This window comes from Bubalus kerabau, chromosome 20 (genome assembly GCF_029407905.1).
Source record: "Bubalus kerabau isolate K-KA32 ecotype Philippines breed swamp buffalo chromosome 20, PCC_UOA_SB_1v2, whole genome shotgun sequence".
Lineage (NCBI taxonomy): Eukaryota > Metazoa > Chordata > Mammalia > Artiodactyla > Bovidae > Bubalus > Bubalus kerabau.
In genome coordinates this window covers 36,654,735-36,673,722 of record NC_073643.1, presented here as the reverse complement: position 1 = coordinate 36,673,722, position 18,988 = coordinate 36,654,735, and the positions used below count along the sequence as shown (strand labels likewise).

At 44.3% G+C, this 18,988-nt stretch overlaps 1 protein-coding gene across 1 annotated transcript in view; it reads right to left on the bottom strand.

The window, feature by feature from the left end:
- LRIG1 (leucine rich repeats and immunoglobulin like domains 1) overlaps positions 1-4,666 on the bottom strand; it is a 115,344-nt gene extending 110,678 nt beyond the window's left edge. The window contains exon 1 of the mRNA XM_055557190.1: positions 3,752-4,666. Within this exon, the coding sequence (XP_055413165.1) occupies positions 3,752-3,964 (213 nt within the window). The 5' untranslated portion in view covers positions 3,965-4,666. The remainder of the gene's footprint in view (positions 1-3,751) is intronic.
- Between the last annotated feature and the right edge of the window lie 14,322 nt (positions 4,667-18,988).

Genomic DNA, 18,988 nt, shown 5'->3' with positions numbered 1-18,988 from the left:
ACCTCTGTCCATCCCCACGAATTGGACGTTCATGGTCTGCTGAATTCTTAAGTGGTCGAGACAGAAAGAGGAAAATGGGCAGAAAGGAAGACCTCAGGGCAATCCAGACCATTATCTACCTCTTAAAACACACACACACACGCACACACACACATGCACACGCACGCGCACGCGTGAATCTTAGCTTTGGTTCTGGAACAATTTGGTTATATGTACTTTAGATCTAATTTGCATAAACAGGATGGAAACTATTTTCCAAACCCTTAATTCATAACACCCTGCACACCTGGGCCTTCCAGCACAGCTGTAAAATTTGAAAGACAAAGGCCCTCTTTGCTCCCCAACAACAATGGGAACCACCATGGGGCTTGCGTTTTGTTTTCTAATATAATCCTAAATACCACTTAGGTGCCCAAACTGACAAAGAAGTTCGACTGAGTCCCCTGGGTTTGGTACTGCAAATAGGTAGGGAGACAAAACACAAAGAGAACCAAATCAATACATTTGTCTTAATGTGACTCAGAATGACCACACTCGGTGACCTTTAGGGACCGTCCTTGCATTCGAACGCCAAGTCATCTTCCCTCCAAGCAGAGAATCAGTGGTTCCTCCTCCAGGGCCTGCCTGCCTTCCTATCACAGTCCCATTAGCTCATCATTGAGCTGCCAGACCCTGTGAAAAAACAAAGCTCTGCTCAACTTTATGCCACAGACAAGAGTCGAAGGTAAATTGTGTTTAATGCATCTTAAACAGCTTCTGAAGCCATACTCCCCAAGGCAATTTCAAAGAAAGAAAACATCTGAGTTCTAAGAAGTTCAAAGTCTTCTAAGGTTCTGGGAAGTTTGAAGAAAGCTTGGCAGAGCTGGGAGCTATTTATGAATGTGCTGGTTGGACTAGGCCGTTCTCACCTACGTAATGGGATGGCAGACTCAGTTATGGCTCGACTACTACAACTATAAGTTATTGTGTTGAATAAGTAATCCTCAGGCCCCAGGAACGAACATATTTTCCCTTCTCCCAGCCCTTTTCCAGTTCTGTTATTCCAACTGCATTTACATCCACTATTAAGGAGTTTTACTTTCCTTATGCGGGGCTTAACAGCAACTCCAAAATTAGATGCACTGTTTACAAAAGCAAAAAAAAAAAAAAAAGTTCCATAAAGCCACAGGTCCCCTTCTATCTCAAACCCACAGCCTGAAATTGAACTAGCTGCAGTAAATCTAGTTCATGGGGTTATAAACTAGCTCAACGCACTTTCTAGACACAATGGACTCAGAGGGTGTAAAGTTGGTGAAGCTATAACGTATTTTATTATATATATAGACAGAGACTTTCTCCCCTCAAGTCTTACTGAATCATAGCCAGGAATATAAAACATAAATATCCTGATGGAAAATTCAGAATTAGACTAAGGACTTAAATGGAGAAATGTGAAGTCTGGGGGAGGAGGGGGAAAACATTTACCTAATTGTTCTTTAATCAGAAGAAAAACAAACAAACTTCACAAACATTTTTTCAAAGGACACACATTTCTGTACTGAATACTGTATTGCCACATACTAACCAGAGGCCATACTACTCACTTAAAATCTAATCAGTTAACACCATAATCAGTATAATCAAGTCTCCTGAAGTTCAAAATACCCAGTTTTGTATTCACTGATCATTAAATGTTTTGGGAAAAGAGAAAAGGCTGCAATTTTAAAGTTATTTATGACTGGTGAAATGTCACTCTTTAGGCAACAAAAGCCCCCCAAACAACCAGTAGTTTTGCTCCAAAAATTAAAGGGCAAGGCAAAGAGGATCTTGTGGCCATAGGAAAGTGGAAACAAGAGGACACCCTGTCCTCGCCAGGAACCCACCACTTCTGAACTTAGTGCCTTGCCCATGACGCCACTGACACTGACATTGGGAGTCACTATTTCAACAGGTGGACACAAGCAGCTACTCTGATTCCATGACTTAAAAAAAAAAAAAAAGAAACTACTTAAGAGTATGTAAAGGAAAACCCACAATACCCCAGACTGCCCAGCTATATCCAATGTACCGAATGGCAACTCTGGGGTCTACCTCCCATTAATTTACATGGCCACCACCAGTGTTAAAACCCATCACCTGACCACTGGTTTTTCCTAAGTCAGGGAATTCCAAAGCAGCAGCAGAACACTGAAGAGAAATGCTGTGCCTAAGGGTCGAGTTTCACACCTGCGCAGGATGCGTCGCTAAGCAGTGTGGAACGTTAAGAGATCTGTGCCCCACTCTCAGAGACACAGGATCTTCACACTGGAAAGGAATTAACTTCTTTCCCCTTATGGCAGCCTGAGTCTCAGACCACATGTTCTTACATCAAGCCACAGGTGTTGGTTAAAACTGGTGTCACCAGTTTTGTTTCTCTTTTTGAAGAGTGCATGTCATGCCTGAGGTTACTACTGTGACTCTTGTATGTCTAGGAAAGACGTCCAATTATTCAACTCAAAGCACACTATTCAAGCTAGGCCTCTTCTGGAAGGTACTAACAGTTCTGCAGAGATGCTAATTACTGATAACTGGGCAGGATTTTGACTCATGAAGCAGATTTGTTAGAAATTTTAAAAGGTTATGACATTCTGCCATGTTTACACAACTCCGTATTTGTGTTTTCCTGAGAAGTGGCCCACCAAGTCCCAATAGGTCAAAATCCTGACAGCACAGAGATGAGCCTCTTAAGGGTTAACACACTCTGCTGAAATCAGAGTCTGGCACCCGAGTCTCGCACCCTCTCGCACCCTCTCCCGAAGTAGCACTACTCCAAGACTCATTTGCACCATTTATAGAGGAGAAATGCTACAGGGTGGGCCCCAAGATGCACTGGATCGGCAAGCCTAGGAGTTCCCTAGGGAGCAGACAGGAAGGATCTGGAACACAGTTCCCTAAGATGCCAACCAGGGGGGAAAGGACCAACTTCCAGCAGTCAGAGATCTCCAGGAACTCTCAGAGTCCCCTAACTCAACTCGGGGAGTCCTCCAGACTTCTGCAGGGGGCCAGAGCCAAGTCAGGCCACAGTCTGGTGGATGAGGAGGCGGCCACGCACACTCTCACTAATAAATGATGTAAATAGAAGACTGGAGCCAAAAGTCACCTTCATTCATTACCCACTGGAAGGCCGAGGATCTCAGACAAGAGAGGTGATTACAGGAGAGGGAAAAAAAAACACTCGCGGACCCCCAGACTTCCTCACACTCTCCCCTCCAGATGTTTCCCGCTCTCCGCCCACACATACACCCTTTCCTCCTGACTCTTCACTCACACTCTTACCTCCACAATCCCACCCACTCACCAACTCCCAGATGGCCCTCACCAGCCACGCTCACTCACCTCCAGACCCCCACGACACTTTTTCTTTTCCAGAACCTCAAGACCCACATTCGCTCACCTTAAGACCCCAAAGACCCACGTTCGATCTCATCCTTCCTCCACGAGGTACACTTCCCGCCATAAGACCCCAAAGACCCACGGTCGTGCACCTCCACACACTCAAAGAGGCTCACACTTTTCCCATCCAGACTTCTTCGCACGCACAGGCTCCTCCAGATCCCCAAGGACCATGTCACCACTACAATCCCACACTAACAGTTTTGCAGCTCATTCAAACCTGACACACACGCAACTCAATGCGTAGCCCCTTTTCGGAGAAGCACCCCAGCCGTCCCGTCCGCAAGTGACAGCCCCCGGGCGCGAGGAGAGCGTAAAGGGCGGCACTTACAGACTCCGCGTCCCAGGCGGGCAGGTCCCCTGGCAGCGCCGCCAACCCGCGACCGCCGCAGTCCAGAGAGTCCCCAGCGCAAGTGCAGGCGGCGGCGCAGGGCGCCCGCGGGCCGGCTGTGGCCGATGCGGGCTCCAGCTGAAGCAGCAGCAGCAGCCAGAGGAGGAGAAGACAAGGCGAGCGGCGCGGGGCCCCGAGCGCTCCGCGGACCGGCCGCGCCATCTTTGTCTGGAGCGCGCAGCGAAATCCCTGTGCTAGGGCTGCGAAGTCCGGGGCGACCGCCGGCACGGGCGGGCCTGCGGGAGCTCCGCTCCGCACTAGGCTCAGTGCCGGGCATAGCTGCCAGCACAAGTTCTCTTTGCGGTAGCGACTCTGGCGCTCAGGGGGCCCCTGGTGCCTGGGCTACTCTGCACAGCCCGGAGGAGGCCGCGAACCCCGCGCCCATCCGGGCCGACCCGTCCGTGCTCGCTGCGAACCCCACGGAGCCCAGCAAACGGTGCTTGGCTGACGCTCCTCGTTCCCCCGCCACGCTCCTGGCCGGGCTTCGAAGTCCCCGCGCACACCAAGTGCCGCCGCCGCTGCGAGCAAGGAGCTCCGGCTCACAGCAGAAGCTCTGCGCCCGTAGGCATATTCCTCGCGGCTCCAAGCGTCCAGCTGCAGACTCCGGGCTGGAAGACGCGGCCACCCCCGCAGTGCTCCAAGGGCCCGGTGCGCCTAGCTGTCCCAGCGCCTCAGGCAGAGCGCGCCCGCGCAGTTCCGGACTCCGCACGCTGCTCCGCTTAGCTAGAACCCCGCAGACCTCGCGGCCGAACAATCAGCCTCTCGCCGCTTGCTTCCCCGCGGCCCAGCCCGGGCCGGTCCCGAAGCCCCACCCCCGGCCGCTCGCCCTCACACACCCCCAGGGCTCAGCCGCCCGCGGCCTCCTGCCGGCCCACGTTGGATGCTTTGCAACAGCGCCCCGCCCCGCCCCCGCCTGCTGTTCATTGGCTGCCGGGGTCCACGGTGGCCAATTTGGGCGCCCATTGGAGCGTTCACCATGATCCCGCCCCTCCCGCCTCTCCAGCCACCCCACCCCAGTCTCTTTTCCCACCCAAGGTGTGAAGGGCGGGGGACTGGGAGGAGAAAGGGAGAGTCGGCCTCTGGCTCTTAAAGGAGACTTACTGACTGATGGAGGAGGGGGATGCGCAATGGGGAGAGGGAATAAAAGTATGCCCTCTGGGTGTACGGGAGGAGAAAACTTCGGTAAAGAAGGCAATGCCCCCGCTTTGGAGCGTTCTGGCCTCAAAGTTTTCTTCCCTCCTTCCAGTCTGCAAACAGAGCCGGCGACTTAAAGTTTACACCCATTTTCCAGATGTATGCAGATTTAAAACTTCACTAATCTACTGCTGGGGGCATCTTTAGTTATTTTATTAGGGGTGACCGTCTTCCTCTCTCACAACCGGGAGCTCTTTTTAGCTCCTGACTTGTTCCTGACCCCTTAAATCTAGCAATATGTCCTTGATTACCAAAATGAAAGTGTAATGCGTGCAGAAACCGAATCTGAAAGGTGTACACAGTCCCACCTCCATCCCCACCCTCTGCCCTGGTGAGCTGAAGGGTTATCCTGGAAACACTCCAGCCTTCGATATAAAGGGGTTGCTTTGTTTGTTTAAATCACAGCCTTTTAAAACCAGTTTTCAAGAAGCTATACATCAAGAACTCCTAAGAGACAGAATAAAAAGAGAAATAATAATTCTTACAAAGTTGCTAACTTTGGCTCCTACTGGTCCGAGCGTAGTAGCCAAGTGTTAACAACAGCGCAAACAGTAAGGCAGGCACTCCGCTCAGGGGGGCGCGCGCGGGCGCGCGCGCGCACACACACACTCACACAGAGTGAAAAAGTTACAAGATTAGCACATCAAGATATAGCTGCTCCTATCGGCGTTGTGGTTTGCTGGTGTCTCATATGTCCCTTCCCAAAAGTATGCAAGTTTCTAACATAACTGCACACTTTGTCAGGAAAATTAAGTGAGTCATGTCTGTTGAAAAACATTTGCTCCAGCAACTGAAATCTGACTTCTGTGTTACCAAAAAGAAAGGAAGATGTTCCTCAGAAAGAAAAAAAAATTTTAAGCATTGCTTCATTTTTGATACATTCTAAGGGGCTGCTTTAATTGAGATGTTAAAATTTTCCACAGTCAAGAAAACTTCTTTTCTTTAACCAAAACTGGATTTGGGCTTGGTAGTCACGTGGTTGCTGGTTTCCTTTCTTTTTGTTCCCTCCTTCCCCTCTTTATCCTCCTCCAACTTCTACTGATTCACTATGCTATCAACTACTGGTGCCTCCTGTTTTCCTTCCTTCCTCCATTCCCTCCTCCCTGTTTCTCTCTTTCTCCTTCCCTCTCTCTCTGCAAGATCTCAATAGTAATGCCCAAAGCAAAGCACAAATACATGTGTAAATTAATCCAAATATGATTCCCAAGGAACACTATCAGAAAAAGGCTGTACCTGATCTATTCTACCAAGACCTTAACCAGCTTTTATGTTTCATTTGTGACCCATACTAAACATACACCATCCATATGGACAAGAAGAAATATACCTCTTTGTTACAATGCCTTTCAGTAAAATGATATTAATAAGCAGAAAGATAGAATTTAAAGGACCCCAAATTGGTGTAGTCCTCTATGGCAAGGTTTCTGAAACTTTTCATGACCAAAGAACACACAATAGTAATTTAATGCAGAATACCCATGGAGTACTTCCTTAAACAAAGCTATCAGACCTGCCTTGCCCCACCTCTAATGAAACAACACATGCAGCAGAAACAAACTGAACTCGTTGAACCCCTTGAGAGGCTGACCTAAAATTACCTTTCACGGTTGTTCCACAATTGGTATTATAAAATGGACATTTATTGTCAAATGTTTTTCCAAATGCTTGTGGGTGCACCTGTGAGATGCTTTCTTGGAGGGTAGGAAGGTTGGACCTGAGAACTGGCAAGGTAAGGATGTGCTCACAAGTCTAAAGCAGCCCCTGTGGTCTGGTTACCACGCAGCCAGAGAGAAGGATTCCAAAACCCAGGAACACTTGCAGGCACCGGGCGCCTGAGCCTTGGCAGTTCCCCTTGTCTACAGCAGAGCATGAAGTCATGTCTGCTCCCCATACCATGTATGGAAGTTTGCCCATATACTAGCAACCTGCTTGTGACTGAAGGGAGAGTGTGGGCTTGGAAAGCTCAGGGGAGAATTCAGCTGTAGCCACAACTTAAAATCACAAAGACCTGAATAACAACAAGGGCAAGTTTCTAAGGGAGTCTCTGTCACTGCTTACAAAAAAGCAAACAGTGGTCTACTAAGCACGGAGCAACAGCTGATTTGGGCATTGTGGGTCCTCATTTTCCTCCACTGCCATCTCCTCAATTTTAAAGTTACTCCTTGAAGGGGGTCATTCAGGAATTTTTAGGCTTTCCACTTCATTTTAATCTACCAGAGACCAAACGCTAGGACCAGCATAGACTCAAATCCCCCATCCCATCCCAAATCTCTGAGGGATTCTCTTAAATACAGCAGCTGTAGCAGTTAATCACCCTAAACTCACTGAAAGAGACAAACCCCAAATCTAAATAGCCTGAAATCACCAAGCAGGAGAAAAGCAAATGACAAAATAACAAGAAAACAGATTGATCCCATGGATTTTTTTTTTTTTAAGAAAACACAAATTCCAGGAGACTGAATTGGGGCAGTTTATGACAGTTCTAGGTGGTGATAATTGGTGGTGTTAAAGAATGCTAGATTCAGACGTGCTTTCTGACTGTGAGAAGAGATTTTACACTATGTTCAGTACATTCAAAGAGCACCAGGGCTGTATTCAGAAGACCTGGATTCTAGCCAAGACCTGTTACCCATGAAACCTTCGCCCAGTCATTTCCTTTAAGCCTCACTTTTCTCAAAAGGAAAACAAAAAGAATGGTACTTCTGACCCAGTGCTAAGACAGTTAGGGAATGATCTGTTCTGATATAGCACCTGGGGGACTTTGGGCCTATACACACAGAAGACTGATTTTTAAGGTATTACTGAATTTTAAGTCTGAAAAAAATTGAGCGTGCAGGTACATACCATAGATGGAATATCTTAGTAGTTGCTTAGTAGTAGCACAGAGGGTCCCCCCCCTAGGCAGGCCACAAAGGGTTAATAATTACCTATAACCCCCTGAAGACTTGCAGGGTGATGACAGCCCTGTTTTGAGCCTGTTTTGTATCTCTCTTCCAAGGAAAATAAAGCTGTGTACTCATTAACTCCTTCCTCACAATAACTGTGTCAATGAGACAGATAGGTAGAGAAGGTGACAGGAAGTCAAGGGATGGAGTATAAGAAGAGACAATTTAGAGATTTCTCTGTCCCATCCCAATTTTTCCCTTGGTGGAAGTGCGGAGATGTATACTTTATTGTACATTCTCTGGCTACTGAAATATTCGTTAATGCCCCAAAGGGTGCCAGGCTGCAGTCACTAGATTTCCATAGCAAGAATGGCTGTTGCCTGAAATTCATCTGTCCCCTCCTGCTCCTGCAGAGCAGAATCCACCAGGGGCCCCAGACCACTAGAGTCCACCTTCTAACACAAACTAGACCCTGTATGTTTGACCCTGCCTCATGGATCTGCCATTTTAACAGGTTCACTGAATGACTAAGAAAAAGCTCTATGAAAGCTAGGAGCATTTAAAAATTTTGAGATTCTGGTGTGAGGATCAGTGTAAGATGCAGCCTGTCTGCTCCATTGATGAAGAGATGGCTAATTATATCATCACAGAGGCTGTAACTCTCACCACCAATCTGCTGCCTTCCCAATTATCACTTGCAACCACACATGACAGAGGAGAGGGGCGGGAAATCGAAGTTTATGCTTTACTGCCAGAAACTCAAAAGCAACACCTCAATGTATAAAAGAACAGCACATTTATCATGTTATAATAATAATCTTCATGAAGTCATATACCTTATATTTTTCAAAGGAAGGTCACATCATAACAACAACTGTCATTTACAGAGCACTTATTCTGTGTCTGTCCCTTGGCAGAGTACTTTACGTACTTTTTTAGTGAGGTAGAAGTTGAGAAAAATGGTCAAGGTCACACAAGCTAATAAGTGACAAGGCCAAGATTCAAACCGGCTGTGAGGACACCAAAGATTCATTATGACATTTGAGTCTCATAAACTTCAAATATGATAATTGTTATTGTTTCCACTTTATAGATGAGAAAGCTGAGGTTAAATGACATGTCAAGGTCCCACAGAGTCAAGAAAAAATAGAACCTTAAATCCATTTCAACCATCATCACACACACTTTATATTCAGAAAATGTCTTAAGAGATGCTCATGTTGCTTGTTTTTCAAGGATCCTGTGAGAATGGATGAAATTTCTTTCCTCTTCCACAGGGGTGAATCACTTTCCTGAATTTCCTCTCTGATTAATAAGCAAAATATTTTAGAGATAAATATATTGGTCTTTCCCCCCACCATACACGGCAGGATTTGTATAATAATAAAGGTTAATCATTACTGACCAGTTACTATGCACTAGGCATTATGTGGCATTATGGCTTAATTTCACTGAAGTCACCTAAGAATTCTGTGAGATAGGCATTGGAAAGATCATTTTATAGATGAAGACTCCAAGACTCTAGTCAATCAACTAACCCAAGCCACATCCTTGTTAGCGGTTCAGGAATCAAAGCCTCTGCTAATTGACAGATAACTCATCAGAATCACAGTTAACCCTCCATTCCCTCAGCAGTCTCTATTGCAATCATTTTTTGTGTTTATCTTTCCTCCTAGACTGGCAGCTCATTAAGTTCAGAGCCTGAACTTAGCCCAGTGTCAGGCACGTGGTAGGCACGGAGGCAGCATTTGCTACCTGACCCTTACTGCCCCGTGAACAGGGAAGCCTATCAGCAACACCTTCCATCCACCATCTAATACAGGCTTGCTCTTCTGTTCTGTGCACCAGCAGCATAAATGCACCTGAGCGTGTCAGAAACTCCAGTCTCAGCTCCCACCCAGACCCAGTGGATGGGGATCTGCTTTGAAACAAGGTTCCCCAAATGACTTGCTTGCACACGCAAAGTTTAAGAAGTGCCAGGTCGCCTTACACATCCCATATATAAACCTCCTCTGTCTCTCCCATCACTGCCACGAGGACAGACCACACTTAACGCATTTTCATATGCTTATGTGTATATGTTTACATTTTCCATATTTTCACAAGCCCTCAATAAAATAATTCCCAAAATATAGGCAGGCATGTGGTTGGCATTATTGTTCCTTAACGGAAGAGCATTCAAAACATCTGCTGCCCATGAGATTTTGGTCAAATCCTCTCGTGACATTCAATTCTCCTTTTTCTTTGAGATGCATTCAGGCTAATAAGAAGCATTTGAGAATTTTATGGCCTATTGTATTTGTTTCCAAAAGGATGCTTAGCTTTTTGACACACTTCAAATTTATTGTAAATGTATAGCTAGACATATACATATATGCTTTTCACTGTCACTCTCCTCTATGAGCTACCTTCTTTAGGTAATCATTTAAATATCCTCATTTCCTTGAGGGAGTTCTGACACTCTTCTTGGATTTAGATATCTAGAAAGACTTTGTCTTGTCACCAGACTCCCTCACCACACACACACACACACAAAAACAACCCACTATTTTTTCTTCTTTGAAGTGCATTAACTAAGAAGGCAAGGATATAGGTTAATTGCCTGCAAAAATGGCCAGCAATAATTTCTTCCATCAAGATGTAGAGTACATTTTCTCTCCCTCTTTGAATCTGGATTGGTTCTGTGACTTGCTGTGACCAACAGAACATGGTGGAAGTGACTCTGTGCCAGTTCTAGCACGTGTGTGCCAGCACCACGTGAGCAGAGATATGCCACCCCCACTGAACCCGGCCCAAATTCCTGACCCACAAAATGGGAACCAATAAAAACAGACCTTCCTTTAAGCCACTAAATTTTGGGATGATGGGTTATGCTGCAGTAGATATCTGAAACAACAAATGTGGCTAAGAGGACATGTAATAACATGTGAGTGGATGGGGGAGGGTGGGGAATCAAATCTAATCAAATAAACCTGTCATTAGGAGTGTCCAAAAAATGAGTGTTATCACTTGACCTTCCTGGCATGTTTGTCAGGGCCCTTGATTGAATGAAACGTGCTGACTGGCTTAAGAGGCTGAACAAAACTTACTGGGTAATAAATATTCTGGCTCTTCATCAGGGCACAAAATGAGCTCTCTTCTTCCTCACTTGGAACTTGGTGTGAGAGAAATGCAGAATATCTGCTTATTTATAAAAGGTAGCTGCTCCCATGTAGCAGGCAGCTAAATAAAATATTTGAAAGGATGACATTGTGGAAGTCCTATTCTTTCTCAAAAATATCAGCTAAGGCTTAAAGTGCAAACCCTATTTTTCATAAGAGACAAATGGAGAAATCTCAAAAAAAAAAAAAAAGAGTCTTGGCCATAAAAGTCCTTGACATTGAGATAGGAAGTCTGGGTGTGGGTGTTCCGTAGGCAATGAGGGGTTGTAACTCCTGAGCACAGACTTTCTTAACCCTCTCTCTAACCAGGTGGCTGTATGCTTGCCTTTAAGCTCTGTAAGGCAGAGCTTACTGCTTCCGTGTGTTATCTTACCCTCTTCTCCAGTTCTCGTCACCTCAGAGCCTTCCCTGTGCATGACACTGAGGAGAGGCAAGGCAGTGCGGGGTATAGAGCCGAGTGCCCTGCTTTTGGTCCGGTGGACTACCAGATCTCTAGCAGCTAGAATACTACCTGACAAACAGCAGGTGTCCAAGAAGTAGCGTTGAATGAATACACGACTGACTGACATGGTTTTCTGTACTTGAACCTCATTTTCTCATACGGACCCTGAGCAGGTCACAGGAAGCAGTCACAGAATGATACACTGTTGGAAGACAAATGGACATTCACGACCGTGGGTCAGGCTCCACCTCACACCTATTGGATCAGAAACTCTGGGGGTGGGGCTTGGCATCCCATATTTTAACAACAGATTTTCATACTTGATGAAGTTTGAGAACTACCTGTCTAGTCTGAACTCCTCATTTTACAGAGATGGCATAAGATGGCCTCAAAGTCACACAGCTAGTCAGTGGCTGGAAGCAGCTTAGGGTGACCAACCATCTAATTCTGCCCAGAACTGAGGGGTTTCTCAGGGCACATGACTTCCAGCAATAAGACAGGGAAAGTTCTGGATGAATCAGGGTAATTTGAGTCACCTTATTAGAACCCTAGTTTCCAAATTCACATCTAGATCCCTGTGCCTGCCATAGAGCTAGCTGACCTACCTGAGAACCAACTATACCAGTGAATGGCCTGAGTGCTTTAAATGCATTAACTCACTTAACCTTCTCAACAGTCCCATGAGATAGGGACTATTATCATCTTCATTTGTAACATACAGGCATACCTCAGAGATTACATGGGTTTAACTACCAACCAGCTCAGTAAAGCAAGTCATGTGAGGTTGTGGTTTCCCAGCGCATATAGAAGTGTTGTTTTAGACAACAGATTTGTGGTTGCCAGAAGGAGGCAGGGAATGGATTGGGAGTGTGGGGTTAGCAGATGCAAACTATTATATACGGAATGGATAAACAACAAGCACAGGGAACTATATTCAAAATCCTGTGATAAACCGACAGACCATCATGGAAAAGAAAAAGAAAAAAGATGCTTACCTGTACTATAATCTATCACACTATTACTAAAAAACACTAACCATCATCTGAGACTTCAGCGAGTCATAGTACTAACATCAAAGGTCACTGATCACAGAGCACATAACAAATATTAATATAATAGTCATGAAAAAGGTTGAAATACGGTAAGAATTACCAAAATGTGACAACAGAGACACGAAGCAAACAAATGCTGTTGGAAAAATGGTGCCAACAGACTTGCTTGACATAGGGTTACCACAAACCTTCAATTTGTAAAAAATACAGTATCTGTGAAGTGCAATGACGTGAAAATCAATGAAATGAGGCCTGCCTGTAGAATACTGACACATAGGAAGAATAAGAAACTTGCCTGAGGTCAAAGAGGTAGGAAATTAGACTCCAGAACTCAAGCTCCAGAAACTCAAGACTCCAGAACTTAGCCATCATTCTCATATACTTTCTTTTTATTACAGGAGATTCCCAGCTCCTCTTCCACTTTTTTTTCTTTCTTGTTAATCACATCCCTTTGTCTTCATAACACTTTTTCACAGTTCTTTCACAGCTATTATTTTCCCAATTTGTCAGTCAACTTCTCTAATAGGAGAAATAGAGCCTGAGAGAAGGGACCACCACTTGACCTTGCACAGCGCCTGGCACAGCGGCGGCCGAGGACACAGGTGCTGAATGAATGTCACGAGCATGAAACAGTAGGGTGACTGAACGACTGACAGATCAAGTGAGTTTCCGAAAGAAAGGGAGTCTAATATTAACCGAATATCCACCATATCTCAGCCACAGCCCATGAAAAATGTGGGCCGAACTTGGCCTTCAGGTACGGTCTATTTGACCTGCTGTGTTTATTTTCAAAATCTAAATATGACCTACCTTTAGGGGCTAGCCATCTGCTGACTGTCCTAATTTTTACTTCCTTTCTGTCCATCCTGGCAGGCATTTGGGTTTGTAATTAGGATCCCAAGCTTTCTCTAACACAAATTCATTTATTTTTAACAATAAGACTATGTAGCAGGTGTTTCCATCTACACTTTACTGATACAAAAACTGAGGCTGAGGAATTACAGGTCACCTGGCGGAGATCACAAGCTCCTAAGGACTCAACTCAAAAGAGCTCACCCTTCTCCCCACGTCCACCCCTCCAGCCCCACTGCCCTTTTAGCCAGTGGGGCACCACAGGAACAAGAGGGCAGTCTTGTCTCAGATAAAGCATCCAATTTACAAGGGTGAGCCTTCTACAAAAGGAGTCTCCTTTTGCATTCCATACAATCACTCCAAATGCACCTCAGGGTCTTTTAGATTGTTCTTCTCCATGACTGAGATATGATGAGAACATGGTGTTCTGGAAGCTAAGTGGAAGAACAGTCAACCATGTCAAATTCTTTCATAAGGTCAAAGTGAGAACTACAAACTGACCGTTGATTTAGCAATACAGATTTCATCTGTCACCTTGGCAAGAGCTCTTCGGGTGGAGTAAAGGTAACAAAAGCATGATAAGAATGTTAGAAAGTGAACTGAAGGTAAAAACTGGACACCATGAGGATGGATAACAGTTTTGAGGAGTTGTCCTACAAAGAGGAACAGAGATACGGGGTAGTCACACTTCCTAGAGTAATGGAAATAAAAACAAAAATAAACAAATAAGACTTAATTAAACATAAAAGCTTCTGCACAGCAAAGGAACCAATAAACAAGATGAGAAGACAACCCTCAGAATGGGAGAGAATAATTGTACATGAAACAACTGACAAAGGATTAATTTCCAGAATGTATAAGCAGCTCATACAGCTCAACATCAGGAAAACAAATAGCTCAATCAAAAAATGGGCAGAACACCTGAACAGACATTTCTCCAAAGAAGACATCAGATCAGATCAGATCAGTCAGATCAGTCGCTCAGTCGTGTCCGACTCTTTGCCACCCCATGAATCGCAGCACGCCAGGCCTCCCTGTCCATCACCAACTCCCGGAGTTCACTCAGACTCATGTCCATCGAGTCAGTGATACCATCCAGCCATCTCATCCTCTGTCATCCCCTTCTCCTCCTGCCCTCAATCCCTCCCAGCATCAGAGTCTTTTCCAATGAGTCAACTCTTCGCATGAGGTGGCCAAAGTACTGGAGTTTCAGCTTTAGCATCATTCCTTCCAAAGAAATCCCAGGGCTGATCTCCTTCAGGACGGACTGGTTGGATCTCCTTGCAGTCCAAGGGACTCTCAAGAGTCTTCTCCAACACCACAGTTCAAAAGCATCAATTCTTCGGCACTCAGCTTTCTTCACAGTCCAACTCTCACATCCATATATGACCACAGGAAAAACCATAGCCTTGACTAGACGAACCTTTGTTGGCAAAGTAATGTTTCTGCTTTTGAATATGCTATCTAGGTTGGTCATAACTTTCCTTCTAAGGAGTAAGCATCTTTTAATTTCATGGCTGCAGTCACCACGGGTCAGAATGGCCATCATCAAAAAATCTACAGATAACAAGTGCTGGAGAGAATGTGGAAAAAAGAGAACCCCCTTGCACTATTGGTGGGAATGTAAATTGATACAGCCACTATGGAAGACAGTATAGAGATTTCTTAAAAAACTAGGAACAGAACTACCATATGACCCTGAAATCTCCCTCCTGGGTATATATCTGGATAAAAACCTGATCTGAAAGGATGCATGCACCCCAGTGTTCACTGCAGCACTGATTACAACAGTCAAGACATGGAAGCAGTCTAAATGACCATCTACAGATCTACAGAAGAATGGATAAAAGAGATGTGGTACATATGTACAATGGAGTACTACTCAGGCATTAAAAAGAATGAAATAAAGCCATTTGCGGTAACATGGATGGACCTAGAGAGTGAATCAAGTTAGAGAGAGAAGGAGAAATATTGCATGACATCCCTTATATGTGGAATCTAAAAAAATTTATACAAATGAACTTACTTATAAAACAGAAAGAGACTCACAGACTTTGAAACCAAATTTATGGTTGCCAGGGAAAAGGGATAGTTAAGGAGTTTGGAAAAGTCATGTACACATAGTTATACTCAAAATAGATAACCAACAAAGACCTATTGTATTGCACATGGAACTGTACTCAGTGTTATATGCCAGCCTGGATGGGAGAGGAGTTTGGGGGAGAATGGATATATGTATATGTATGGCTGAGCCCCTCTGCTTTTCACCTAAAACTACCAAAACATTGTTAATTGGGTATACCTCAATACAAAGTACAAGGTTTAAAGTTTGAAAAAAAAGAAAGCCAACTAGGAATAAAATTACTGGGCATATACTTTGAGGAAACCATAACTGAAAAAGACAGATGTACCCCAATGTTCATTGCAGCACTATTAACAACAGCTAAGACATGGAAGCAACCTAGATGTCTATTGACAGATGAATGGATAAAGAAGTTGTGGTATACATACACAATGGAGGGTTACTCAGCCATTAAAAAGAACATATTGGAGTCAGTTCTAGTGAGGTGGATGAACCTAGAGTCTATGATATAGAGTGAAGTAAGTCAGAAAGAGAAAAACAAATATTGCATATAAACGCATATATATGGATCTGGAAAGATGGTGCTGATGAACCTCTACACAGGGCTAGTGAACAGACTTGTGGACACAGTGGGGGGAACGGGAGGGTGGGCCAAATTGAGAGAGTAGTGTGAAAATATATACATTACCATATATAAAATAGATAGCCAATGGGAATTTTCTATATGATGGAGGGAACTCAAACCTGGTGCTCTGACAACCTAGAGGGATGGGATGGGGTGGGAGGTGGGAGGGAGGTTCAAGAGTGAAGGGACATATGCATACCTATGACTGATTCATGTTGATATATGGCAGAAACCAACACAATGTTATAAAGCAATTATCCTTCAATTAAAAATAAATCACAAAAAGAAATGGGGTGGTCCAAGAGGGAAATGGAGTCAAAAGATGGGAGGAATAACAAGATACTTGTAATGATGGAAATATTCTTATATAAAATGGGAAGAACCAATAATGTACTAAGGGAAGGAGAGAAATGTAGAGAACTGAATTCAAGAATTCAGATATTTTTGAATAGGCAAGAGGTGATGGAGTCTTGTGGACAAATGGAGAGGATGGTCTTACCCAGGACCATGGAGCCTTAAATAAGCAGGAAGGCAGATTAAATGGCAAAGAAGCAAATAGCTTTGGTGGTGGGAGTCTGCGGATGTTCTATTCTGGGAGCTTCTCTGCCTTAGTGAAATAGGAGGCAAGATCACTGAGAAAGAGAATACAGGTAGAGGGGTCGGAGGCTCAGTGAGCCATGAGAAGAAATCATCATCTATGAAGAAAAAATCGTCTATAAGAACGGAAACGAGAGACATGGAGTAAGATGATCAGGGAACATACATGTCCACTTGAGTTAGAGGGCATGGATGAAAGTGGGCATGGCTGTATGTATCTCTTTAGTGAAATTCCTGGGCTTAGCTGCAGCTGAGTCCAGGATTGGACATCACCAGAACTCAAGCTTTGCTGGAAGATCCTTACAAAGCAGTGAAGGGGCAGGGGAACCTGAGACTATATGCTAAACAGTAATTAGAACGAAAGGCCATGATGTGTAAGCCAGGCAGTAAGGCACGTGAAGACAGAAAGGGGGAGGGATGGTGAGAAGGTGGTGTGGCATCAGTGCAATAAGTCCCAGGGTTTGGGATTTCTTGAATTTGAGAGCTAAGGGAGTGAGCTGGGAGGCCAGATTGGGCAGGAGTTGCTCTAGTTGTTGAATACTAGGCTGGGGACCATGGCAGTCAGTATGGAAGAAGGAGGTCTGGCACTCCAGAAGATCTTGTTGAATGTTGAATAAAAGCAAAATCACTGGAGGTGATCTAATTCAAGACCTGAGAGGCCAGGATAATCGAAATATCATTTATGAAAACAATATGAAAATTACTAAAAATTATGATGGGAAGCATCCCCAAGAAAAAGAAATGCAAAAAGGCAAAATGGTTGTCTGAGGAAGCCTTACAAATAGCTGAGAAAAGAAGAGAAGTGAAAAGGAAAGATATATCTATCTGAATGCAGAGTTCCAAAGAATAGCAAGGAGAGATAAGAAAGCCTTACTCAGTGATCAGTGCAAAGAAATAGAGGAAAACAATAGAATGGGAAAGACTAGAGATCTTTTCCAGAAAATTAGAGATACCAAGTGAACAATTCATGTAAAGATAAGCACAATCAAGGACAGAAATGGTATGGACCTAACAGAAGCAAGCGATATTAAGAAAAGGTGGCAAGAATACACGGAAGAACTATACAAAAAAGATCTTCATGACCTAGATAACCACGATGGTGAATCACTCACCTAGAGCCAGACATCCTGGAATGTGAAGTCAAATTAGCCTTAGGAAGCATCACTATGAACAAAGCCAGTGGAGGTGATGGAATTCCAATTGGGCTATTTCAAATCCCAAGAGATGATGCTGTGAAAGTGCTGCACTCAATATGCCAGCAAATTTGGAAAACTCAGTAGTGGCCACAGGACTGGAAAAGGTCAGCTTTCATTCCAATCCCAAAGAAAGGCAATGCCAAAGATTGTTCAAACTACTGCGCAATTGCACTCATCTCACACACTAGCAAACAATACTCAAAATTTTTCAAGCTGGGCTTCAACAGTACATGAACCAAGAACTTCCAGATGTTCAAGCTGGATTTAGAAAAGGCAGAGGAACCAGATATCAAATTATCAACATCCAATGGATCATAGAAAAAAGCAAAAAGAATTCCAGAAAAACATCTATTTTTGCTTTATTGACTATGCCAAAGCCTTTGACTGTGTGGCTCACAACAAACTGTGGAAAATTCTGAAAGAGATGGGAATACCAGACCATCTGACCTGCCTCCTGAGAAATTTGTATCAGGTCAGGAAGCAACAGTTAGAACTGGACATGGAACAACGGACTGGTTCCAAATTGGGAAAGGAGTATATCGAGGCTGTATATTGTCACCCTGCTTATTTAACTTATATGCAGATTACATCATGCAAAATGCCGGGCTGGATGAAGCACTAGCTAAAATCAAGAAGGAACCAAGGAAGGGTATGGGAGACTCTAAAATCATGAGCTTCAGAGCTGTAGGGATTTGGGGGAGAAAGGAAGGCGAATGGTCTGGAAGTGGCAACTAGGATCAAGAAAAACATCTATTCTACCTCCTGACTAAGAAATGTGAGAGGTGTGAGAGAGAAACAAACAAACAAACCAGCATCAACCATTAACTTTCCCTGGAATCATGATAAACATAATTTGGCTAGACAGTCATCAACACCAGAGGTCAACGAACTTTCCTAGTGAAGGGCAAGAGAGCAAATACTTTGTCAGCCATAGAGTCCTTGCAAATACTCTACTGGGTCATTGCAGCTAAAAAGTAGCTGTATATGATGCATAAATGAATAAGCATTACTATAGTTCAATAAAACTGTATTTACACATACAGGTTGCAGGCCAGATTAGGCCTATAGATAAAAATCCACTAACTGCTGACAAAAACTG